The 27,895-nt window shown below is 42.4% G+C and overlaps 1 protein-coding gene across 2 annotated transcripts in view; it reads left to right on the forward strand.

The window, feature by feature from the left end:
• CUNH10orf90 (chromosome unknown C10orf90 homolog) overlaps nucleotides 1-27,895 on the forward strand; it is a 226,362-nt gene that overhangs the window by 154,295 nt on the left and 44,172 nt on the right. Inside the window, exons 5-6 of one of the 2 annotated variants that reach the window (XM_089669589.1) lie at nucleotides 6,742-6,866; nucleotides 9,113-9,290. In XM_089669589.1, coding sequence (XP_089525715.1) covers nucleotides 6,742-6,866; nucleotides 9,113-9,290 — 303 coding nt within the window. The remainder of the gene's footprint in view (nucleotides 1-6,741; nucleotides 6,867-9,112; nucleotides 9,291-27,895) is intronic. The other variant, XM_089669599.1, reaches the window with a different exon arrangement.

Below are 27,895 nucleotides of genomic sequence, written 5' to 3' on the forward strand. Positions count from 1 at the left end.
AATGTTTACATGTTATGTGCAATTAAACCATGGCAACATCTAATGTTTGTGTAGTATTATGTTCAGCAGACTGTGTTCTTCTATTGTTGTGACTTAGATGACGTTCAGAGCACGTTTTATGCCCAATTCATGCAAAACTCCACGTAATCCCAAGGGGTTCACATACTTTTTCTTGCAACTGTATGCTTAGATGTGATGGCTGCATTCGTTTTTTTTTTAGTCTTTTTTTCTTCTATTTTTATCTAGTGGTCCAGCGCGTAAGTCTGTTGTTTTTCAAAAGCACAAGCTCTCTTCCAGATGTATCAGTTTACAAAGATAAGACAAACCATTTAACACTGGCAGGGGTGCCTACAATGATCAGCTTTTATTTATTCAAGTAAAACATTTATCCCAAAAGGGAACAAAAAATGTTTGCTTTAAAGTGTTACTACACCCACAACAGTAAAATCAGCCTGTATATGCATTAAGCATGCTTGTTATACTCACTGTGGAACCTAAGGGGTTAATCCTCAGCATTGTGTAAAAAGGCTGTTTTGATCCTTTCTTCTCTGCCCCTCCTCTTGTTGAAATGACCACCTGATACAGACTGAACCCGTAGTCACATACACATGCTCAGTTTGGTGTGTATTGATAGAGAGGTTTTTTTTTTCTTTGGAGAGTACATGTGACCAGCACAGGGCCAATCAGCACTGCCCAGACAGAGGGTCAGGGGGTTTTACATCCTCCTAGAGCAGAAAGAAAACTCCTCCTACAAACTTTAACCAGTGCTCTGCTGAAGTCATAAGACTTATATTATTATATTTACAAATTTTTAAATATTTATACTAAATATTTATAATTGCATTTTCATGTTGTGCGTACTGTGGGAGACCAGTTATAGTGAATGCAGGGTCCGGGGAGACCAGATATAGGGAATGCAGGGTCCTGGGAGACCGAATATAGTAAATGCAGGGTCCGGGGAGACCAGATATAGTGAATGCAGGGTCCGGGGAGACCAGATATAGTGAATGCAGGGCCCGGGGAGACCAGATATAGTGAATGCAGGGTCCGGGGAGACCAGATATAGGGAATGCAGGGTCCTGGGAGACCGAATATAGTAAATGCAGGGTCCGGGGAGACCAGATATAGTGAATGCAGGGTCCGGGGAGGCCAGATATAGTGAATGCAGGGCCCGGGGAGACCAGATATAGTGAATGCAGGGTCCGGGGAGACCAGATATCGGGAATGCAGGGTCCTGGGAGACCGAATATAGTAAATGCAGGGTCCGGGGAGACCAGATATAGTGAATGCAGGGTCCTGGGAGACCGAATTTAGTAAATGCAGGGTCCTGGGAGACCGAATATAGTAAATGCAGGGTCATGGGAGACCAGATATAGTGAATTCAGGGTCCAGGGAGATCAGATATAGTGAATGCAGAGTTCTAGATTTAGTAACTGATTATAAAGTGTGAGGTGGACTTTGACTTAAATTTGTTAGTGTATTGAAATCTGCTAGTACATCTAACCTTCTCCTACATCCAGACTGACAATGCTACTGTCCAAAAGGTGCTCTGTGCTCTTGCATCCTGAGTGGGAGGCACTCTAATACAGGAGGTGTGTTGCTGGCCAGATCATCAAGTGAACATAGAGCGATCTGCTGATTGCTGGTGCAATGCTTTACAGGTTTCTGCAGCCAAAAATAATAAATGCACATTTTTTTTGTACCTGCAAAAAATGTGCAATTATTGTTTTTCGTGCAAAAGGTGAACTTATTCTTTACATACTCTAAGACCTTGAGTTATACATAAAAATCCTAACAAGTAAAGGTCAATCCTGAGAGTTCTCATGTATACTTACATAAACTATATGATGTCAGCAGTATGTGCGGACATCTGACAGCAATGCACGGTTTTTATGGTAGTATAAACAGCAGACAGAGGGTATTAATATGGCCCTTAGTAATAATTTCATTCTGTTTGCTGCCATATAACAGTTACAGCACACCAAATTTACAGCGAAGACAGGCCATCTATATTCCCCGCCCCATCCAATTCAGGTGCTGACTGTATAAAGCATTTTCTCACCACCGACAATTAGAACTGTTGCTACTGTATGGCAATACATGGAAGAAACCAAGAGTGGCTACTGGACAGCTTTTTACGCTGATAACTGTGGTTAAACATTTATAGAATATAATTCTAGGCCATTTTGCATAGTATAATACTAGCTTTTACAACGTACACTAAGTCCATTATGCAAGAATGTAGCTAATGTGCATGATAAACAGCCCAGAGAATTGTAAATGTGCCTTTGGCAACAGGAAGAAAATATAAATTGTTAAACTGAGCTTGCTGAGTGATTCCTAAAATTTGCCCTGATGAACAAATATTGGGAAGAGTAATAAACATTAAAAAGAAAACACTGTGAAAGCTTATTTGGCTTTAATGGATGTATATTGTTTAATAAGCAGCTACTGTATGTTTTTACTGTACAGAATAGGGCATAGGTCTGGCATTTCATTATTGCAAGGCATGGGTTTACACTGGGGCTGAGGTGCACACAGATTTCACCAGAAGGTTTTGGGTTATTGTATAGCACCTACAAGGCACAATTTTCAAGTCTGTCCCATTGGTGACCGATAATGGGCAGAACAGGGGCGGACTGACCATTTGGAAACTCGAGCACTGCCCGAGGGCCCAGAGTCAGAAGGGGGCCCCATGAGATGCCCCTGGTACCTTTTTTCATAGGCTTTTGGCAAGGACACAAGGGCCCCATGATCCCCTATTGCCCGGGGGCCCCATGAGTTGTCAGTCCGACCCTGGGGCAGAATGGCAACTTTTTTCAAACAATAGGGCATTATAGTCGCTAAGTGGTTAGTATTTCCACCTGGCAGCACTAGGGTTGTCGGTTTGATTCCCAACCATGGCACTAATCCTGAACTTCTGCACAGTATTTGCATGTTCTCCCTGTGCCTACGTGGGTTTCCTCTGGGTACTCCGGTTTCCACCCACACTTCAAGACATGCTGGTAGGTTCTATGGCTGCTGTCTAGATTGGCCCTAGTATATGCATATATGAAGGTGAGTTAGGGACCTTAGATTGTAAGCTCCTTGAGGGCAGGGACTGATGTGAATGTGTATCTCTTAGATTGTAAGCTCCAAGGAGCAGGACCCTCCTAACCCTCTTGTATTGAACTATATCGTTGCTGTATTGTCTCCCGTTATATTGTAAAGTGCTGAGCAAACTGCTCTATTGTATAGCGCTCAGCGCTATATAAATCCTGTATAATAATAATAATAATGTGCTGTGTAAATTGGCATTGCTATGTAAGTACCTTAAAGCAGAGTTCCAGCCGTTTTTGTGTTTATTAAAAGTCAGCAGCTACAAAAACTGTAGCTGCTGGCTTTTAAAAACCACTCACTCACCTGTCCTGAAGTCCAGCAACGTTCTCACCCACGCCGTCCCTTCTCTCCTTCTCTCCTCCACAGCACCGGCATCTTTACTGTGGGCACCAGGCTGTGACAGCTTGCGGCTTCACAGCCTGGTGCCCACTGTGCATGCGCGAGTCCCACTGCGCCTTCTAATTGGTCCAGCAGTCTTCTGGGACCTGTGAAAGTTCCCAGGAGACTGCAGGAGGGAGGAGGGGGCTAAACTTCCGACTCAGTTCTCTACACTGCGTTACTTAAACTGACAATTGCACCCAAATGGCATTTATGTCCTTTTTTCCTACAAATGGAGCTTTCTTTCAGTGGTATTTGATTACCTGTGCTTTTTTTATTTTTTGTGTTATAAACAAAAAAAACCTACAATTTTGAAAAAAAACCTTTATTTTGGACTTTTTGCTATTAAACATGTCCAGTAAAAAAATTGTAAAAAATCAAATTTCATCATAAATTTAGGCCAAAATGTATTCTGCTACATGTCTTTGCTATAAAAATCCCAATACATGTAAATTAATTGGTTTACCTGAAAGTTATAGCATTTACAAATGGCAATATAGATAATGGAATAAAAAAAAAATGTATACTAGTAATGGCGGTGATCAGCAACTTATAGCTGGACTGCAACAGGCATTCTGACACTGGGGGGGAACTGACTGTCACTGACATCCCCAGTGACACTAATACAGTGATCAAAGCTAATAAAAAGCCCTGACACTGTACTAATGACACTGGGCAGGAAAGGGTTAACATCTGGGGTGATCAAAGGGTTAACTGTGTGTTGTGTGTTTCATTATGTAAGCATGCTGCTTTATATTGCTGTGCTATGCAGAGCAATACAAAGCAGCATGCTGCTGCTGACAGGGGAGAGATCTGTGTTGTTTACATACAGACCTCTCCCCTGTCAGTGTTCCTTGGCGATTGCCGGGTGTCGGCGGAGAATCTCCGGCTGGGACCTGGTGATCGACAGCTGTAGCTGCCAATGGCCAATGGAAATCGACAGCTGTAGCCTACCCGAAAATCAGAATCATGTATATATACGTGATTTTGTGTACCCTGCTGCCCTGTAGTTCTGCTATAGGGGACGCAGGGAAGTGGTTAATACCCTTTCACACAATCTTGATTGTTGCCATAAACCAAACACAAACCTTTAAGAGACACAATGTTACTTGTTCTCAAAATAGCCACCAGGAAAAATGAAGTATACATATGCACAGTTTGAAAGAAAAGATTAAAAAATTGTTTACTCTGCAATTATTTTTTTCTCACTTAGAATTATGATTTCACAACAGCAAACATAGGCAACTGCCTGTGAAAACTAATAAAAGTCATTTTCTCTGAAGTGGTACCAGAAGCTGTCCGTAAATTACCCCGACTTCTGGGGTATGGGAAAAACAGGCACTTTTTCTCCTGCTTCCTGCAATGTAACAAGGCTTTTGCGGCAATAGCTGTAATGCTTCTAGCATCCTTTAGCAACCTATGGTGCCTTTTTTACAGGGGCACTTTATACTCATTTTGTTCAATGCATATGTAAAGTAAGGTTGCTGTGCACATAGTGCTCTTTATTTATAAAACACACATCTACTGTTTTGTCCATTCTACTGAATCATTCATTACTAACTATAAGGCAGGACCAGCCACAGTCTGTTTAGCTGTCTGAATTGATAGTATTATGATCAGTAGATGTGGCTAGCCTTTAAGCCTAAAAATCTGGTGCTAAAATATGTCCCTAACTTCATACCTTGGCCTGAGATTGAGGGTGGGACCAAGACAGAATATTAAAGGGTATGTAGCGCTACCTTTGTGAGGGTCGCTGTGGTTCTAGGTACCCCTACGCTCTGCCCAGACAGGCAAAACACATTTTCCACACTTGCATCCATAGTCAGTGAACAGTCCTTGAACTTGGTTTTTGTTATTTTATTTGGGGAAATAACTTGGATAGGGTAAAAGACTGTTCTTTTCCTTGAAAGCTGTCAGTCTTTGTGGATCAGTAGCAACTTACGGGCGTGGAACTCGCAGTCCCTCCGAAAAATCAGCTCAACGTGTCAACTACATGCAGAGATGTCTCCTCTCCCCGGTAGAGCTGCTCCCAGCTCCACAGCCTGCAGACATTACCATCCCTCCTGGCTGCTCTGGAGATCTCCCAGGACAAGAATAAAGAATTAATCGCAACACTCTCCTTTGAAAACTTGTTACATGTGGCAGTCTCTTCCCTTGTGAATCCCTGGGTGTGCTGATGTACTCACTCTGTCCTCCTTGCTCCCACTGCTCTCAGGCCTTGATCCTGTTCATACTGTACTGCTAAATAGACTCTCCTGAGCCAGCCTGGAGGCCAGCCCTCCCCTAGATGTAGGGGACCCTTCTCAGGCCACCGACATTCTCCTCAGCTCTTCATCTTCCACCCAACTCCCCCAGCCGGCCTGACTATCCCATATTTATAGGCTGGTCCACCACTCTACCAGGGCCTCCAAACCTAGGATTGGTTAGACTCCCATAAACAGGCAGATTAGGTCTCCACTTCTTCTGTCTGCTGGCTTCTGGAATGTTCCAGTGTTACTCCAGAACCAGGTGGAGGCAATAGAGTCCCAACCTGTTAAGTCATCCAGCTTCACCTGCAGTAACCCAACCTTAATCACAGACTCACACAGTTACCATGAGTCATACATAATACATTTGCCTACACTATTCTAGTAGCATGCTATAGGGTGCTACGGGTATAATAGCACCGCACTGCTCAGGGAGACAAGCACTCTTGATTAAAGCACTGTTTAGGGGACAAGTTGGAACACTGCATTCTGTGTTGAGCAGTGGTCTGGATCTTCAGTGTGCTGCCAGGACAGAGAGTTTTAAGCTTAGCTACAGCACAACAGTACATTAAAAAGAAAAAAAAAAAAAGATGCCCACATCTATTACAGTTAATGCATGCTGACTGCATTATAGGAATAAAAAAAACTTGGGCTTTAACACACAACCTTAACCATAATACTCAGCATTTAATCACTGAAAACATAACACTAACCTTACCTGTAACCCAAATCCATGACCTTCATACCTACATTTTTATTACCAATTGTATCTGGCAATTCTGTGTTAGGATTGTTGCCAGAATCTCCTGGTCCTTATGCCAAAAACCAGCAGATGCAGGTGCTCAGAGTTAAAAGGCCTTTCCTGATACTCTCTGATTTCTATATATTATTTTGCAGTCATGGAAGGATTTGCTGTCAGAAAAAACTATGATACTATATAGCAATTTAGACATGTGATACACAACAATTACAATTTCCTATGGTATTTTAATATGCTAATATGCGCCTTTTCTTTCAGCAGGATACAGGTGGCATAAATCGTGCGGTAACAGTGGAAGTTCTGATAAAGAAAACATGCCGTTGCCAGAAATAAGTGAAAACAACAAAAGCAAGGAATTTTCTCAAGAAATGATGAGTCTGCAGGTAAATAATACCATTTTTTATTTATGAAGATACTCAACCTTCCAAAAATGCTGCACTTCTTCAAACAGTAAGCATGACTAATTTCATCAAAAATGCAGCAATCCTTATACTCATGACCTGAAACCAGGTACTGGATTATTAAGCCCTGCAGCTAAATTTATCATATTGTATTCTTTATCTGCATATTGTTTACCAAGCCAAGACTTAGATTACCTACTCCTGAAAGAACACGTAAATCACAAATGGGACCTGATTTATGAACAATGGACCAGGGAAACTACATTAAATATGAAGTGGTTGCCCTTAGCAATTAGCCTGTGTACATAAAATGAAAAACAGAATGTAAACTAGAGTTAAAATCAAGCTGTGGACAATAACGCTTCAAATGACTTAACTTTTGGGATAGTTTTTAATACTGCACAACAGGGCAATAAATCGAAGTGTAAAATAATCATGCATAAATGTATTTTGTATGCAGTTGCCTTTTTTGTCTAAGTTCCCTATGACCTATGGCCATGGCTACTTTATTTGGGTTTTAAAACAGAATATGAATAACCTTGAGCTTTTAATTTTATCAGACCTTTAACACTGAACATAAAGACCAATACCACTGTTAAAACTTTCACCAAACCACCTACTCAGTCCTTCTCGATTCAGGCACCAAATATGTGTACCAGCCACCAGGTCAGGGGCGGACTGACCATTTGGAAACTTGGGCACTGCTCGAGGGCCCGGGGGCAGTAGAGGGCCCCATGAGATGCCCCTGGTACATTTTTGATAGACTTTTTTTGGGTTTGGGCAAGGACACAGGGGTCCCATGATCCCCTATTGCCCGGCGGCCCCATGAGTTGTCAGTCCGCCCCTGCACCAGGTAGCACCATAAACACTGTCCACCCAAACCTGTTGGGTGACATGCCCCCCCTGCAGATGTTGGCATCTATAAAGGAAAATACTTCATCCCCATTCGTTGCTTGCTTTACTTTCAAATTTTGCTTCTAAGCATTTTTTGTTTAATTGCCCTGGATTAAAGTAGAGATGATCTTCTTGCAATAGTTGTCTTCTGTGCCATTTTATCAGTAACCAGGAGGTGAGGTGGGGGGCAGGGGGGAGAGTTCCAGAACCTGAAAAGATAAACAGAGAAAGCCAGCAGAAAAATTCTGTACCTTTTTATTGTGCTAAGCCAATTAAATTTGTGAACCATGGAAGAGTTAACAGGAAGAAAAGGAGGGGTTGGTTGTAGGGGGTGACAAGTCCCATGGGAACACTTAGCCCGTGTCCCTAACATGGGACTGTACAACCCCACAAAAGACAACCCTGATTCCAACCACACCTTAACTGTCTGATCAGTCATGATAATAAAGAGAACCAGGACACTGAAGTGTGAAAAATTATGGCCGCGGAACCTTTATTTGGATTTTAAAACAGAAACCACCTGCTCAGTCTTTCACATTTACGGCTTTTGCTGATTGCCTAGAGTTCAATTTTAAAGTAAAATTATTAGTTGCCCGTTATTATCAGGAGTTTTTTAAAATGTATGTCAAAACTTAAAAAAAATGTTGTAGATCTCTGCAATACATGCATATTTTCCTGTTTTTATCCTTTTAAAGACTCAAGTTCAGGAAAATACCTGTTCATCTGCCAAAAATGCACTCAGCTCCCAAGTCCTGTTGTGGGCTGACAGCACATAGTATTTTTGTGAACTAAGTGGTGTCAGCCCTGCTCAGTTGTCTTTTGCTAAGCTACTCAAGCCCACCCTCTATCCTATTTTCCATAGTATAAAGACTAATAATTCAGTAGTCCCAAGATACTAACTAGAAGGACTAATTAGACTCCTTAATATAACACAAGAAAGGGCACTGGATACAAGATGGCTCTAAATTTCTGATATGATCGGTAGATATTTTGTACTTATCGAAGAAATTTAACAAAACACTTTCAATGGCCAATATAACACCAAAAGGTAGCAAGTAAGAAAAGTGAATTGTTATGGTTTGCTTGCACTTTAGCAGTGGTGTGGTGTGATATACTAATTACATCATGAAAGGCCTTGGCCAGGTGTGCTCTATCCTCATATGTACAGTAGTTCGTCTAAATTGTTATATTTGCCTGGAGTGAACATTTCAGAAACACCCTGCCGCTTCCTTTGTAGCTTTGCACATTTTAAAATGGAAATGTACACATCAAAAGGAAAATTCAAGCAGGTCTTGATAATCAGGTGGATGTATGCATCGATTATATTTTAACAGGAGGCTCTAGAACACCACAGACCAGACTTTATCTGTAATTCCCAAGAACGCATACACAAACTGGAGCTCATGGCACGACAGAGAAGAACACAGGTGGAAGAAGCACCAGGGCCAAGACTTCAAGCAAAACCGATTCACCTGAGAAAGAAAGTGTTCACTGTTCCCCATCCTCTGAGTGGTTAGTACATTAGATATTTCTGCTTTATGTATATTCACAGGTTTACCCAGGGCCGTGCATAACAGGGTACCACCAGTCCTCCTGTACGGGGCCCAGGCCAGCCTGGGCAAATGTGATGTGGGCAGGGAGGGTGATCAGCATGGCGGGGGGGGGGGGGGGCAATTACTAGAACCGATCCCCTGTATGGCTTTCTCTGCAGCAGCAGAAAGCTTGCTTCTTCTCCCTCCTGGATTTCAGCTGCTACAGAGAACCATACAGGGGATCGGTTTCAGTAATTGCCCCCAGCCGCACTCATCACCCTCCCATATGTTTCCCCCTGCTTCCAAGGCCCCTCCTGTGTGCCCCCACCCCCACAGTGCTGCCAGCTTCCCTCCTTTCCTTTCCACTGGCAGCTGCAATCATACAATAGGATCGTTCAGGATGGAGTGTAAGGGAAAGGTCTGGTAAATGTTACATTTACCATCCCCTTCTCCCCTTCCTTTCCTGAATGAACACAATGAGTGATCTGAACCAATCGCTCACTGTGTTCATTCATAACTGAAGCCTAGTAAACTGTTTTTTTTTTGCGGGGGGGGGGGGGGTGCCAGGTTGGCCGTATGGGTCCCCGTGGTTTCTAACAGCAGCCCTGGGCTTATCCAACTACTAGTAGTATAGGCTAGGTTATTGACTCCATGGGTACATTGGCTTTATGACATTAAGTACTCTTTTACAGATTCAACAGTCATCGGAAAGGAAGACAATGTGTCACAGGAAAAACATTTACAAATGTCCCCTTCATTTCTGTTCCATTGGTTCAGAATGTTGAATTTACCCTTACTTTTATTCTCTGTGACATTGGTGATCTGGACATTTACATGAAGCAAATCTAAAAAGGACACATACAGCAATAAAAACCTGTCAGTGGTTAAGTCCATCACACTGCTCTATCTGAATATAAAAAAGTAAGTTTTGTCCTTAGTTTATCATTAAAAGAGATGTATGGACTTTAAAAAAAAAACATTTATACTCACCTAGGTGGATGCAGCATTGATCTGATGCTGCATTTGTCTCCGGCCAGCTCTGTAGTGAGAACTGAGCGATCAAAGACCACTGATTGCTCAGTTCTCCACTCCCTTCTGAGCAGAGTGCTGCGACTGACAGTCTCTGGCTCTCTGCTCTGCCTCCCGAGCGCTCACTGGAGCGCTGTGCTGTGGAGGAGGCGGGAGTGGCTGGCTCATGGCAGGTTTGTTGAAAGGCTGAGTCAGGTGCCAGTCCAGACTTCTGAGTGGATCATATGGGATATGGGATCTTTTCAGAGCCTGGACTGGCTGAGTGAAATCAGCTGACAGCGGACTTTAGCCCATTTTTGGCAGCAAATGGGTCACAAGAGTGCAGTAAGAACTGCACTCCTGTGACCTACAGGGGAAGTATAACCAAAATAGCTTTGGCAATGAAGACACTTTGAAGCACCACTAAAGCGACATGGGGTATCATTTCTGAAGCAAAGCAAATACAACATGTAAACAGGACTGTAAGTGTACCATTATATTTAGTGGCAGATGCTTTGATTGAGTGTTTTAACCACCTCCCGCCCGCCCACCCGCCATATAGTAATATGACGGACGCAAGGTGGTTCTCTCGTTCTGGGAGGACGTCATATGACGCAGCACGGCTATCAGCGGTGCTCTGTGTCCCTCGGACACAGCGAATCACCGATCACGGAAAGAGCTGAAGATGTTGGCTCGGTCATGTGATCAGCTGTGTCCAATCACATGTAAACAGGGAAATGCCGGTTATCGGCATTTCTCTCCTCTCGAGCTGTCACGCTGACAGCTTGTGAGGAGAGGAGAGCCGGTAATCTGCTTTCCACGGAGGGGACATGTACACTGATCATCAGGGCACTGATGATCAGTGTGCCCTGATGATCAGTGTAGACCCAGCAGTGCTACCTGTCAGTGCTCATCAGTGCCTCGTGCCAGTGCCCATCAGTGCCACATCAATGCCACATATCACTGCCTACCAGTGCACATCAATGCCACATATCAGTGCCCATCTGAGCTGTCTTTCAGTGTCACCCATCAGTGCCAGTCAGTGCCACCTATCAGTGCTGCCAATCAGTGCCACCTATCAGTGCTAGTCAGTGCCACCTATCAGTGCCAGTCAGTGCCACCTATCAGTCTGCATCAGTGCTGTCTATCAGTGGCCATCAGTGCTGCCTATCAGTGCCGCTTAACAGTGCCAGTCAGTGCCACCTAACAGTGCCAGTCAGTGCCGCCTAACAGTGCCAGTCAGTACCGCCTAACAGTGCCAGTCAGTGTCACCTAACAGTGCCAGTCAGTGCCGCCTATCTGTGCCATATATCAGTGATGCCTTTCAGTGCCCATCAGTGATGCCTACCAGTGCCTCCTCCTCAGTGCCTCCTCATCAGTGCCACCTATCAGTGTCCATCAGTGCAGCCTATCAGTGCCCATCACTGCAGCCTCATTAGCGCACATCAGTGAAGGAGAAAAATCACTTATTTACAAAATGTTATAACAAAAACTAAGATTTAAAATTTTTTAGTGGTTTTTGGTTTGTTTAAGAAAAAACAAAAAACCCAGAGGTGATTAAATACCACCAAAATAAAGCTCTATCTGTCACAAAAAAATGATAAAAATTTCATATGGGTACAATGTTGCATGACCGCGCAATTGTCACTCAAAGTGCGACAGCGCTGAAAGCTGGAAATTGGCCTGGGTAGGAAGGGGGTATAAGTGCCCTGTAGGCTTGTGGTTAAAAAAGCTTGTCCAATGCCACATTTTGAGGATAGTGTAAACAAGCCTTAACAAGTGCCAAAGATCTAAGGGCTTGTTCACACTTGACTCAAAATGCTAACAACTCTTAACAAATGCTAACTCTTAACGAATGTTAATGCGCGTTAATAGGTGTGTTTGACTCATGTTTAAAAAGGATCCCAAATACCCTATGTGCATTTTTGGTGGGTTTGACGCATGTTATAGGCACGTTAAAACTGAACCACAAACGCCTATAATAAACCGTAATGTTAATGTGCTGCAACCGCACCGCCACTGCCTTGCAAATACCTGCCAGCGCATTTGCAGAGCATTACCATAGACTTGAATGGAAGGCATTGAAAGGCTTCAAACCCCTCTAGACTCGACAGGCTTTAATTTTGAAGCAAAGTGAAGCGACGCGACGCTAAAGCTTCATGTTTTGATAATGTGAACAGCACTGTGGGCTGTTTATAGTATTATCTGTATTTTGTTAAAAACGCCCCTCAAATGCCTGCTTTCAATGCCATTGTGAATTTATTTTAAAAATGTAAGAAGTGGCATTATAAATGGAAACCAAAGAAAGCTGACTAGCATAACACTATATCACAAAAGGCTAGAGCCTCTCCCCCATTCAGCTTTTCTCTCCCTTTTTATTTGTTCAAAGAGTCATCAAAAACCTGTTGTGCAAAAATGAAAGGAATCTGACAATAGTGTAACACCTGTTTTAGAGCTCAAATTCAATTTCTTTGGCTAAAATTAAAGTGGTTGTAAACCCGTACATATACCCAGCGAAGTGACTGGCCTCAGGTGATACACATGAAACAAATCCTCCTACATAAGTTGTACCTGTCCACCTGTCTATCTGCAGTTTTTTCTTCTCTACATTCATTCCAGAGTTTATAAATCTTGTGTGAGCTGTCAGAAAACGGGATGGAGAGCTGAAATTAGACAGTGCAGAGCTCAGTGAGGAGAGCTCTGAGAGCTGATTGGAGGGAAGAGACACACCCCCTTCACACAGCTCACAGGAACAGAGTTGAGGCTGTAAATCAATGACTGTGTGCTGGAGCTCCCTCTCAATCACCTTTTTTTCTTGGTCTCAGGAAAACTTGTCAGAAGTGATTTATGCAGATAGCAGAGGAACGAAGCAGCAGACAGAGAATAACACTCAGTGCTCTGGATAGAGAAAAGTACGCACTGTAGAGAGATATGCTTTTTCATATTTCATGTCTGAAGCTTACAACCACTTTAAACAATTAAAGTGATACTAAAAGGTAAAATGTTATAGAAAAATAAGTGTATATAACTTGTGAGCCAAAAACAGAGCAAGGGGTGGACTGACGTGGGGCCGGGTTTGGTTGCAAAGTGTACCATAATAAGGCTGCTGAAGCTGGTCTGTGGTCAGGAACGGGGCTGAAGGGAGAAGAGGCCGGAAGAAAGGTTGCATTTGAGGTTTAGAGATTGGGAGGAGTATGCAAGGGATTTTTTGAGCAGCTGAAGGAGGGAGAAATCCCTGTAGGGATATCCAGCGCACAAAGGGGAAAGCATTGTGGTATCTATAGGAAGTACCCTACATCCATCCTACAATGCAGCAATTGTGGCAGGTTCCAGGATATGTGAACCAAAAGTGTATCAAGCCTATTTATTAGGCATAGAAGGAGGTGAGCATACATCTTAATTGATTGAAGGATTCACGGAAAGTCACTATTTGATGTTTTTGATCACTTCATCACTATTATTAGACTATTATTTGAATAATGGGACTATTATTTTGATTCTTCTTTTTTAAATCACGATCACACAATTTGTATTTAATTATCTGTCAATATTTATTCTGAATAATTAGTTTTTGATTGTAGTCACTCATTATATATTTTATCTTGGTAGTTGGGAGTGCAACATTTACTGATATATGAACAAACATGTTATACTTTCCTGCTATGTGCAGTGGTTTTGCTCAGAGAAGCTCGGATCCTCCTCTTCTCAGGTTCCCCACAGGCTATCCTGGCTCCTCCCTCCTGATGGGTGCCCCTACAGAAAGCAGCTTGCTATGGGGGCACCCACTGCTCCGTGTGTCCATTCACACATTGAGCTGTGGCTTGGTGCTGCCCTTCTCTCTTCTCATTGGTCACTGGCTCTGATTGACAGCAGGGAGCCATTGGCTAATGGCTCAGCCAGTGAAGAGAGGGAATCCTGGGATAGTCGAGGCTCCAGTGCACATTGCTGGATTGAGAGGTGGCTTAGGGGAGTATTAGGGGGGGCTGAGGGGGATGCTGCACAGAGAAGGCTATTTATTTATTTCAGGTACTTATCGCGCTGTAAATTTACGCAGCACTTTACATATATATTGTGCATTCACATCAGTCCTAACTATTAGGGGCATACAATCTAAGGTCCCTAACTTACATCCATACACATACTAGGGCCAATTTAGACAGGATTCAATTACCTACCAGCATGTCTTTGGAGTGTGGAAGGAAACTGGAATACCTGGAGGAAACCCACGCAGGCACAGAGAGAACATGCAAACTCCAGGCAGGTGGCGCAGTGGTTGGGATTCGAACAAACAAACCTTGTACTGCCAGGCGGAAGTGCTAACCATTCAGCCACTGTGCTGCCCGTAAGTTTTGTATCTTCATGCATAAATGCATGAAGGTAAAAAACCTTGAGCCTTTACAACCATTTTAAAACTGTGTGTTCATTGAAGCCGGAGGAAATGCAGCATTTTACGTACAAGAGATCACATCTTCTGGACCCGAGGCCAAGTGACTCAAGTGATACCACTAGTTTATGGTGGATCGGACAGATAACTGAATTCTGTTTTTACTTTGAAATAAGAATACAGAAAAAAACCTTCAAGGCCTCATTAAGCAAGTATATAATAAACATTTTCTCCTGGATATTGTGCTGACAATACAGCAAAAATGCAGATGTGATCTCTCTGTGCTGAGTCAACATACTACCCCTTCCCTCTATAGGCATTGTCTCAGGAATTTCCAGCAAAGGATAAAAGCATTAGACAAAACTGCTAATGTGCTCAGAGAGGCAGAACACACAGTGTAGGTGTGAGGTATGGGGAAAGTCGTTTCATATTGCTGCAGGCTAATGACTCTCCTCTTATTTTATATCTCTTTTGCAGAAATAATTGTCTAGGAATTAAGTTTTGTTTTTTAGACTAGGCTGCAGTTTCAGCAAGTGGCTTTCACAAAAACCTTGAGTAATGTAATACATCTGGCATTGGTCTCAAAACCCCTAGAACAATGTGGAACTTTTAGACATCTTTGTGTCCCAGTAATAAGCAATTTTTTTTATGAAGAAGAACAATTGTATTTGTTTGGAATGGCCATCTGTAATCAATAAAATGCATTGTGCCTCTGCATATTTTACAATGTAACAGTGACAGAATTTCCACATTGTAAAGTTTCTGTTGCTGTGCACACTGGCACCATGTGTGGCTCCTTGTCCACGTCACGTGTCGCCCTTTAAGGGTGGTGCACAACCACTTACAATGTTGGAGAGCTGCTTACAGATCATGCTATTAAATCTGTCATGAAAGTCTCTATAGCAAAGCTATGCTGAAAATGCTGGTCGGCTGGCTGCCACTCTGGACCTCTTGCTTCAGTACCTTAAATCACTGAACCAGAGCAAGCATTCACATGCAGAGAAGGACCTTTGAATTAGTAGATTTATATACTCTTACCAGGTCAGGGATTCAGGAACACGTGAAGGTAACAGGTTAGCATAACAGTTAGTCAACTTGAATTTTCAGAAAGGGCCAGAAATGAAAAGCGCCACATTTATTTCTGTATTTCTGTTAGTTACATAATCATTAATATATCATGAAATCTTATTTTTTAAAGTAATTTGTTTTGGTATCAGCTTCTTGCTGCCTCTCTACAGCAGAGCTCACATGGTGAGAGTAAGAAGCAGCATAACCTGCGCTACAACACAAGGAGCATGCTAATAGGGGGAGAGAGTAGAGTGATAGGGAGATGAGCCTATCAGTTTCCTTCTTCTCTTTTCACTGTCAAGTCACAGGCTGAAGAGGGAATCTGTAAGTAAAAGTGAAAAGATTGTAAACCTCAGACATGAAATACTGTATGAACAAAGCATGTCCCTCTGTAGTGTGTACTATATGTAATACCGTATGAACAAAGCATGTCCCTCTGTAGTGTGTACTATATGTAATACCGTATGAACAAAGCATGTCCCTCTGTAGTGTGTACTATATGTAATTCCGTATGAACAAAGCATGTCCCTCTGTAGTGTGTACTATATGTAATACCGTATGAACAAAGCATGTCCCTCTGTAGTGTGTACTATATGTAATTCCGTATGAACAAAGCATGTCCCTCTGTAGTGTGTACTATATGTAATACCGTATGAACAAAGCATGTCCCTCTGTAGTGTGTACTATATGTAATACCGTATGAACAAAGCATGTCCCTCTGTAGTGTGTACTATATGTAATTCCGTATGAACAAAGCATGTCCCTCTGTAGTGTGTACTATATGTAATACCGTATGAACAAAGCATGTCCCTCTGTAGTGTGTACTATATGTAATACCGTATGAACAAAGCATGTCCCTCTGTAGTGTGTACTATATGTAATACCGTATGAACAAAGCATGTCCCTCTATAGTGTGTACTATATGTAAAACCGTATGAACAAAGCATGTCCCTCTGTAGTGTGTACTATATGTAATACCGTATGAACAAAGCATGTCCCGCTATAGTGTGTACTGTATGTGTGTGTCTCTATTAAGAGCACTAAGTGTCATTTCTGTCTGCTGCTTAATTTCTCTACTATCAGCATGAATCTCTTCTGACAAGTTTTCCTGACACCAAGAGAAAAATGGTGACAGGGAGGGAGCTCTGAGGGGGTCTGTGATTGACAGCCTCAGCTCTATTCCTGTGAGCTGTGTGAAGGGGATGAGTTTCTTCCCTCCAATCAGCTCTCAGAGCTCTCCTCACTGATCTCTGCAGTGTGTATTTTCAGCTCTCCACCCCCTGTTTTCTGAAAGCTCAGACAAGCTGTATAAATTCTTTAAAAGATGTAGAGAAGAGAAGACTCAAGATAAACCGGTAAAACTTATGTAGGAAGATTTGTTACATCACTGTGCATCACCTGAAACCAGTCACTTCACTGGGTATATGTAAGGGTTTACAACCACCAGGGGTGGACTAACCATTTGGAAACTCGGGCACTGCCCGAGGGCCTGGGGTCAGTAGGGGGCCCCATGAGATGCCACTGGTACCTTTTTCATAGGCTTTTTTGAGTTTGGGCAAGGACACAGGGGCCCCATGATCCCCTATTGCCTGGGGGCCCCATGAGTTGTCAGTCCGCCCCTGACAACCACTTTAATTTTAGCCAAAGAAACTGAATATGAGCTCTACAATTTAATACTGGCCCAGTGCTGGGACAAGGTCATCTAGCGCCCAGGGCAAAGATGCCAAAGGCGGGGGGCATTCTGGGCATTTGGGAAGGTCTCCTGAGGTTATCTTTTAAAAATGCTTCTAAACGCAAACACGCATAAACACACATAAACGCGGTATGCAAATGCAGGTAAACTGATGTTTTTTAACCTATGTTTTCCAGCAGTCAGTTTCCATCGTTCAGAAGAGTTTTCCAAATGCCCCGTGTACATGAGCCCTAAGTTTAATCAGAAAGGCTGAGAGATTCAGGAACATAGGGTTTTGGGGACCATGTTAGAAGCCTGCTAATTGCTTATCAGATATCCTTAAATGATTTTAGAAATACAAAAAAAAAAAAATCTTCTCGGGGAAAAGAAACCTCTAACTGCCATCAACGCATGCAGAAAGTCAGGTTTTTGTCCTTGCATGTGCCACTCCTCAGTACGTCATTGCTAATCCAGAAAAAATGAACCTAATGTATGTTGGTTATGTGTTAGAGAAGACACTAGTGGCTTGTGATGAGGCAGAACTTGGTTTACTTGTGTGGCTTAAGTTGCAAACATACAAAACATTTCAGCAAACTGTAACAGCAAATATCTTAGTTATGAAGAGAGCGAGAAGAAGAGAGAGAACCAACAAGTTTTACAGATATGCACAACTGGTAACCTTAGTGTACAGTGCCATCTACTGGTCAAGTGATAGTCACACAATACTGTATATAGTACATGCTTTACTGGAAATGTTGTTGCATCCCCAACAATGCAGAGGAAGTAACGTACACAGTGGGTGGCTTCCTATTACCAGAAAAGAGGTAAAGAAAAGTACTATATTGCTTTCTATAGCTCTTAAATGCAATATGCTGCTCTTCAGTTAGGATACGTTTTCCAGTAAAGCAGTACAAAAAAGCAATGCAAATGAATAAAGTGCAGTAAATCATTGCAGCCAATTAAATCTCTGTGTACAGTAAATAATAATTCTTCCTTGTTACTGTATTGGAATAAAGACATTTGCAGGTCCTCAATGCTCTAGTAATCCAGCCCCAAAGTATGATTGTAGTGTAGCAATATTCACTGTAATTTGTATGAAACAATTGACAGCTCTTCCTGCAGGCCAGGCACATTGTTGTCACCATCCACGGACACTGTCCAAATAGGATATGTCATGCAAGCCTCCACAAAATGGAGCAGTTCCATTAAAACAGCAATTGTAATAAGATTTACAAACTAATCAAGTCACAAACATTTTCACACGATTTAATCTATGCTAATGATACAATCACATAGGAAGCAAACAGCGGAGGCTATTCACCTAGTTGTTTTCTTAACGTTTTTCAATTACTCTGTTAAAAGCCAAGTCCAACATAACAACATTTATTGATGTGACAGTAAACTTGCCAATTTAGCTGCAGCCCACAGCCAACAGGTTTAAGTAGAAGATTTAAGATGTAAAAACCCCCACAGAATACAAATGTCAGCTGCAAGAGACCCGCGGGCATTTAAGGTGTTTAGACAATGGAGATGTATACATATGTTTTGGGCCTCAGACTCACAGGGTGGTCTTACACATGTAGCGCTTACCCCCATAAGAGCCGCTGCTTGAATTTTGCCCTGGTCTTCCCTATCTTCGCCCCGCAGCCAGGCATAAGGTATTTCCCGCATCCAGGTGCACACACACTTTTGCTCGATGTCTTCAATGACCAGTCTAGGGGATGTTTGTTTTTGTTGTTTTATTGGAGAACTTGGATAAGGATGGGGAATTTAGTAGGATACTCCAAGAATAGAACTAATTACAGCAAGGACTTTATCTGATCTCTAAGTCTAGGTTCACACCTTAGCGTTTTGTGGTGTGTTTTGCATTTTGCAGAAACACTACAGTCCATTTAACATGATTTCCTATGGAACACGTTCACATCTCTGCGTTTTCACCCAGTGCGTTTTTTGGAAAGGGTCAGGAACTTTTTAAATGCAAAATGTTGCGTTTTGGTTCAATAGCCTTCAATAGAGACGCTGCAGAAATGAATGTAGTGCATTTTTATTACATTTTTTATGCATTTTTTATGTGTTTTGCGTATTAATCTGCCCAGCAACAGGTTGGCAAACAAAACCCCCATAAAAATGCAAAACACATCAAAAGCGCATATGCAAAAACACAACACGCACCGCAAAAAGCACTGCAGAAACTAATCAAACGCAAACTGCATAGCTGTGAACCTAGCCTAAGTCAAGCTTTAGGTAAAGTCCTTGCTGAAGCAGATAAAAGACTTCTCCTTTGCAGTAACAGTAGCAAAGTCCCTTGCAGCAAAGAGTAAATAGACAAAACTCTTCAGGACACCATCCCCTTTTCCAGACCCACGCTGACTATAAAGCATCAGAGGGGTACCCAAGCACACAGTGTCACCAAAATCACTCAGTGTCTGTATTCACAAGGATCAAGGACAGAATGGTAGCCTCCTTTGAAATTTCCAAGCGATGCAGTGGTACCAGATAGATCTTTGGCAGACAGCTCCCCTCAGTTAGCTTACTGAAAAAACCAGGGTCACTCTCTCTCCTACTTCAGATCCTCAGGTTGCCCACCTGAGGCCGAATGGCAGCAGGTGCCAGGGGAGGCAGCATGCACTCCCCTGGCTTGGTGCAATCCCCTTCCGGAAAGACATAAGGCTCAATATGCCCAAAGAATAAATACCTTCTCCCAGTATTCCTCAGGGCTGCATTCCCTGTGATTGGCTGGAGTTGAATTAATATTCATGCTGTGTTCTGCATGAGTTCCACCTATACATCCAGAACCTTCCCAGGTTGTTTGGATACAGAAGAAAACACTAACAGCACTTGAACACACTGAGCAGCCACTACTAAATAATTGCAGCTTTCTGTTAACCCCTTGGTGTCGGCACCTCTTGGCCCTTAAAGAGGTGGGGTTTAGGGTCATGTGATCACCATGATCGGAATGCTCCCAACTGCAAGTAGCAATCGGGACCGTTCCGTGAGGCAGCAGTAAATGTGCCATCACACATGACACATCTTTTCTTTACATTGGGTACGCAAATATGCGGCCTCTCAGTGCCAAGGCCCAGCCGCCGAGAGGTCACATATCTGCGTGCGCTCGGTGCCAGGGAGTTAAGCAGAAAGCCTAATTAGATTTTCCTAACAGGTCTCCTGTTAAGCAGAGAAACACAGTTATACTATCCTAACTGTACAAATCCTAGCACCTATATAGGAGGGTGCTACACACAGACTAACACTACTACTTCTGCAGCTTCATCCAAGATCATCAGTCAATAAGTGCAGTAGCTCAGTGGTTAGCATTCTTGTCGTGCCGTGCTTGTGACCTAGATCTGTTTCCCTCCAGCAACACTATTTACATGAAGTTTGTATGTTTGGGGCTATCAGTGCATGAAACTCCCAGTAGATCAGCAGTTTTTGAAATACTCAGACCAGCCCACCTGGCACCAACAACCATGCCACATTCAAAGTCACTTAAATCCCCTCTCTTTCCCCATTCTGTTCGATTTGGACTTCAGCAAGTCGTCATCGCCATGTCTAGATTCCTAAATGCATTGAGTTGCAGCCATGTGATTGGCTGATTAGCAATTTGTGTGTATATATATATATATATACAAAAAATAAATAAGAATTTCACCCAAAATGAATCCCTAGGTTGCAGCAATGATGTTGAATGATGTGAATGACATTTGCCTTTAATGCGCATGCATCAAATGCTCACTCAAATGAACGCAATGTCATTTAAATTTTTAGCAATCACAAACCTGTGAAAATGTCACCATCATGCTAATTTGTGGCCTTGTCAACCTAACTAAATTCTATCTTAAAGGTATGCTAGAAATTTATGCAAGCCCTTTTTACTTCCCCTCTGGATGTGTCGCAATGTAGCCTTAAAAGGGGAATGAAGGCCTTGTAAAGTAAAATGCATACATTTTCTTTGAGCTTTACCACTCCTCTGCATTACATAAAAGTCACACCAATGTGATATCAGTTTAATCACAGGAATTTGATTATTATATTTTGCTGTAAATGTATGACAAATTACATAAAGGTTACATTGTAGAAAAATTACATTTTCTTTTTTTCTTACTTTGTATTATTTTTTCCCAATAGTAAACCAGGAAGCATGTATCCAAATATACTATCACATTGCCCTCTCTGTCCTGAAAAAAAAAAAACTATTTATATGTTAGGGTAGACCACACAACCTAAAATATATAATGTGCAGAACTGAGACATTGCAGAAACAAAAAAGGCTGTTGGACTCAGGATCCCAGCTCTGTTCTTCCCCTCCATTGCTCACTGGAGAGCTGGGCTGTGAAGGGGGTGGTAGCGGCTGGCTCAGTCTCTCATCGATGTTCTGAGGGCCTGAGCCAGCTGGCCCGGCATCTGGGAGGATCCTGGAATTAAAATTGGGATCTCTCCATTGGTATCTGACTGTCATGTCAGCCATCAGCAGACTTTAGCCCACTGTCAGCTGAATACAGTATGAGTCACAGAGGTACAGAACGAAATGCACTCCTATGACCTACAGAAGATGTAAGGCCACTGTTAGCAACCGCCTGGCGGTACCTCTAGCAGCCCACAGGACAGGATTCCCCAGAGCGCGGAGTCTAAGCCCCAGCCTGCTTGTTCACCAGGGCCCCTGATGGTGGGGATGGACTTGGAGCAGACTGGAACCAGGTCGCGGCCTCTGAGTACACCCGTCTGCGGTAGAGGAGTCCGCCGGGGGTCTGTGCAGGTGGAGAGCCTGACGTGAAGAGGCAGAAGGCGGAAGCAGGGATGGCTGGATCCGTGCCAGATGGATGGACGGATGAGCGTGGTCAGACGGGCCAGCGTAGTACAAGGCAGCAGGCAGAATAATAGTCAGGTCACTCGCCGGGGTCGGTACCAGTAGTTCAGAGCTGGTAGGGGTATCCACAAGAGAGGTCAAACTTAGCCAGGGGTCAGAGCAGGAGAAGTCAGCAGAGGTCAGGTCCAGGCAGGTCAGCAACGAATCTTCAACAACAGGATACAGGTACACAGGGATAAGACCATACGGCAATGTGTGTAGGTGCAGGGCAGGTTTAAATAGTGCGCCCTGCCCTGCCATTGGTGCCAGGTGAGCGGCCGCGATCGCGAGTGCGCATGCACGGCCGCCGCCGTCCAGGTCCTAGTGTCCGCCGGCTAGAATGGATCGGCGCTCTGCGCATGCGCGGAGCCATTCGTAGCCGCGATCCCTGAGAGCCACAAGAGCTCTGGCCCTACTTCTCCTTTAAGTGCTTTAGCTAAGACAGGAAAAAAAGCAATCTAACAGGTTCTTATTAAGACCATATGAAAGCTTCACAGGTCCTTATTGAATCTGCGGGAAGGTGTTCCGGACTGATTTCTGCTTTCCTGAAACCGTTTGGCTTGGCTTTGCAGTGTTTTTTTTTCTATCAAGTTCAGAGAATTTGCACTGTACCCACTGATAGCCTTATTGCTCTGCCAATAAAATAGATTGGTGTCCTTCTCTCAGAAAGCTGCCAACCTCTCCCTTGTCACAAGAAGGATAAAAGGGAGTCATATAGCCTTCCGATAAAACATCTGCTCTGTGTTTACATATCAGCAAGGCCACAAAACAATTCCCCGGCATCCATCTGATGTGCACAGTTTGAGGAAGACCAGCACATCGGCGTAATCAGTTCTGCATAAAAGTAAATAGAAAGAACAACCGTTTCAAACCGTTCTTGTAGCATCAGCAAGCAACCTCCAGAATTATACACTAACCTGCAAATCATATTAAATTTATATTTATATTTATGGTAGGTAGTATAAATCAGCAGCCGGCTGTGATGCCACAACGCAGCAAGTATATTGATTTATGGATGGCCTTGTTTTCCAATAAGCTGTGCAAGAGAAATGACTAAAGATATACGCATGATAACTGGTCAATACCAGTCTCAACCTTAGATTATTCATTCTAGATTCACATTCTGCTTTTACCTTGGCACAGGGAATTGCATTTGTCATGTGCTAGCTGTAAGTTAGCACCATATTTTACATCTAAATTAAAGCCCTTATATTGTGATCATGTGGCCTGTAAATGATTTTCATTTTACATCTTGAACTGAAAGAATGATATTTAGGATCAAAATTCCTAGGCCCTTTCCTATCCCTGATCATTCTTCTGGCATTTCTGACAAAAAACAGAAAGGGACCTTAGGGACAAAAGATAAGTTTACTTTCATTCACAATAGAGCCTTCTTAAATCACAATGGGAGAGATGTACTAAAACTGGAGCATTCAGAACCTGGTGCAGCTGTGTATGGTGGCCATTCAGCTTCTAACTTCAGCTTGTTCAATTAAGCTTTGACAAAATAACCTGGAAGTTGATTGGTTCTATGAAGAGCTTCACCAGATTTTGCACCTTACAATTTAAGTAAATCAATCCCAAAGTGTCTACATGTCTTACTTTCATCAAACATAACGAACACGTTCCTCATTTTAGGAGAGTGAGTGGACCCATGAAAATCTTTCCATTCTGTCCCTTTTACCAACTAAACTTCCTGGAACTGCTGGTTCATGGCAAAAATGCAGCCTTGTATTAGAGAGCTGTTTATTCCAGGCTGCCTACAGCTATTTTTGTGTGTTGGTCATCATCACTTCAGTGTATCGAAGCAATGACTTCTAATGGGTAGGACCTGGGGAGCAACTAGACTAGGTAGACCCCAACAGGTTATAATGAAGTGGCCCAAAGGAAGCCAAAAAGCCCTCAAAGCCCCACTCTATGCAAAATATGATCCACTTCCCACACCCCCCTAACCAATCCTGCAAGTTTTTTTTTCTTTATACCTAATGAAGCAAGTTATGCCTGCTTAAGTCCCCCATCCAAGGTCCTTCATTGATTCTGTTTCCAGGTACAGGGGACCACAAATCTTCCACTGCAAATGCTCCCTTGCTGTGCTGTTCAAGACAGTGCTTTTGTGAATACATTATTCTTCTTCTGGATCTTGTGAGGACTCCAACACTGGACAGTCAATATGAAGTTACATAGTTAGTCTGGCTGAAAAAAGACAAAAGTCCATCCAGTTCAACCATAAAAAAAAAAGTTCTAATCCTATACCTACAGTTGTTCCAGAGGAAGGCAAAAAAAACCCCAGCAAAGCATGATTTAATTTGCTCCTGCAGGGAAATAAAATCCCTTCCTGATCCCCCGAGAGGCAATTGGATATTTCCTGGATCAACTTTACCTATACCTGTTAGTATCCAGTTATATGTATCTAAGAAAGAATCCAAGCCTTTTTTTAAAGAAATCCACTGAGCTGTCCAGAACCAACTCTTGAGGGAGTCTATTCCTAATTTTCACAGCTCTCACTGTGAAGAAACCTTTCTGTGTTTGGAGATTAAATTTCTTTTCCTCCAGACATAAAGAGTGCCCCCTTGGAAGTATCCACGTCATGCAGACAGTGAAATGTACATATGAAGCAGGACCCTATAAACAGAAAAAGAGCCTTTTAAGGAAGATTTTTTTAAGGTTTTCTTTTATTAAGTGATTGTTTAGAGATGGTTTCGATGGGGGTTACCTTTATCCTGGAGATGGGCCTTAAACCTGTACCAAAAAAGTTAAGTTTTCCTAAGGCTGAGGGTATCTACATATATGGCTCCACCCACTGTCCTACATTGAGGTATAGGCCACTTGTTTGTGGCATTTGTGAAGCAAAACAAGTACATACCGTACCTTTGTTTTAAGAAGACCTTTTGTTTTTTACTATCGTTTGGCCCACCTAACCATATCCTGTCTAGTTTTACCATCTATTTACTGACACCTACAATGGGTTTGCACAGGACAGAATAATGTGATATGAGGCTGCATAGCAAAAATCCCTGTGGCTGTCTTGGGTTATTTACATTATTGAAATTGCAAGGTACTTTTTTTTAATAAAAGGCAATACACATGCATACATTATAATTACATAGGAACAAGGTTTTTAAATGTCAGCACATATTTATAAGATTTTTTACAGTTGATCTCACCTCCTTCATATGTATATCTAGACAACGATTAAAGATTATACATTGCCTTAAGAAATCATATCAGATGGAATTTCTGGCTAGCATTAGTATCATATGTGATGAAATGCATTGGACGGAGCCAGAAAACACGCTAACCACACATGCGTGACCTCCCATGGCCATCTTGGATTCTGACATATGGAAACCCTGCTTGTATAGAAGCACTGCACCGTTCCCCTCAGTTTGTAAGTGCATAGACTGAATAAATACCCTTGACCAGGGGACTAAAGATGGCTTGTAAAGTCCTACTAAACCAATACCTACCCCCCATCCATAACCTAAGTAACCACACTGACAACAAAATGGAGTTAATGGCCCAAAAACGACCTTTTATTACAACCATCAATAAATTAACATTTTAAATAACAGAAAACACAGCATAAAGATACGTTTTTTCAAGGTCCCAATAGGCATCAAGAAAACGAATACCTGCATTCTGCTTAACTAGGCCTCCAGCAGCAACATCACTGACTCGGAGACACCACCGCAGATACCCCCACCAGAACAACTGGAAGCCATCCTACAAAGTGCCTTTTCTTGTGCCCACATTAACCAATGAGGACCTTGCACCCCACCGGACGTCCCCCAGCACCAATAGGGCACAACCACCACCAAAACAAACCATAAAACAACGGGCGGGCGGGAAGTTTGCCTTGTGAAAACTCTCTTCAGACTGAAAACCCCCTGCCACACCCTGTCAGACCACCCCTCGTAGTTCCCCTTACTCCTTCCTTAAAACTATTTAGACTCCCCCTTATGCTAACGGAAATCTGCCTCTCCCAACCCCCTTTAACTCCTGTCATACTGGCCCTTCGTTCAGGTCTTCTTTCTTCTTACTCCGGGTCTTCCTTTCTTTTAACTGATTTTCACTATGGAAAGCCTCTTTTCTTTTCTGTCCTCTGTTATTATGTTTATACATTGATCCTGGCTACATTTATGAGCGCAATCTATTGTGGGAGTGAGAGTCTCTGAAGACATTGCTTTATGTGCCTGGAAACCTGGATAGCCATCAAGGTGATGTGGACCTAGGAGGATTGAATTAAGCGCTGCTTGACCACTCTATGCTGGGGGTTATTCTTCTCTGGTAAACCTCTAACTGCCTCACATGGGTGGTGTGCTGTGTTTACTATCTTGGAGTGAAAGGTTTTCTGTGATCAACACCTGCTGCTTTTTGGAGGGTCACTTATCTCTTCGTCAGTCTTCACTGAGACTTATTGTGTTTTCACTAATGTGGTTGTTATAACACCTTTATGAAAATTATTCATTTCTGGTCGTTTTGATTTAATTATTTTTTTTTGTTTTTGCAGATTTACATATTTTTGAAACATTATTTATTCATTTGCACTATGTTATATTGATATGTAATTTTGTCATAGGTATTCTCTGTGGTTTGTTGAATGGTTAAATTCACTTTTTAATGTTTGCACTTGATTTGTTTGATTTTAGTTAGTGTACACACGATCACTTATTTGGTTTTCTGTTATTTTTGCATTGCACTCTTTTTGGTTCTGATATTGTGGTACTTTGTATCTGAGTACAGTGGCAGCTGTTTATAGAGTGTCTTAGTTTAGGCCCTAGCATAGTTTTTCCTTTTGTTTTTTTTAGCATTAGCAGGTCACTAGTAATAGTAATGAATGGTGGCATGAAGTTTCTTCTTCAAAGCTGCTTTCCGGTCATGCCAAAAAAAAAAATGAAGTTAGCATCCCAAATTTAATGTTAGATTGCTTCTTCATGCAGCGACTGATTCTTTTAGTTAACTAACACTGTTCAACAGGTAAAAAGTTTTGGGCATAAAATTAGCTAATCTTACATAATTTTGGGGTGCTGAAAACGAAAATGACCCTAAAAAATGTTGATTGGCTCTAGTTTCCATGATATATTCACCCATCTAATGACGTAAGCCATTCAAAATTATGATGCAACTTCAGCTGCATATTGCGCAATTGATACTGGTGACCAATAGAAAATTGCATGTATACTGAGATGATGCAATATTAGCCTTTAATTGCATCACTTCACTGCATAAAAGCTGCAGTATCTGTAGCTGATTGTAGTTGGACAGCGTCTTTACATTTCGTTTTATGCTTATATAGGCTACTCAGTAATGCCTCAAACTTGTGTGAATAAAGCAGATAATTTCTGCTATATCTGCGGTGAAATAACTTTTATCTCACAAAAAAGGAGGATAACAGGAATGATTAAGAAAGCCTACAACTTGTATTTTGGCTGCAAGATAGGAGACCAGGACAAGAGCTGGGCACCACATATATGCTGCAATTCTTGTGGGACGGCACTGGAGCAATGGTTGAATGGAAAAAAGGCATCTATGCCTTTCGCTGTGCCAATGATTTGGAGAGAGCCAACAGATCATGTTAGTAATTGTTACTTTTGTATGGTGCCTCCAATT

This window comes from Staurois parvus, unplaced genomic scaffold (genome assembly GCF_062004578.1).
Source record: "Staurois parvus isolate SC_StPar_1 unplaced genomic scaffold, SC_StPar_1.0 ptg000009l, whole genome shotgun sequence".
Lineage (NCBI taxonomy): Eukaryota > Metazoa > Chordata > Amphibia > Anura > Ranidae > Staurois > Staurois parvus.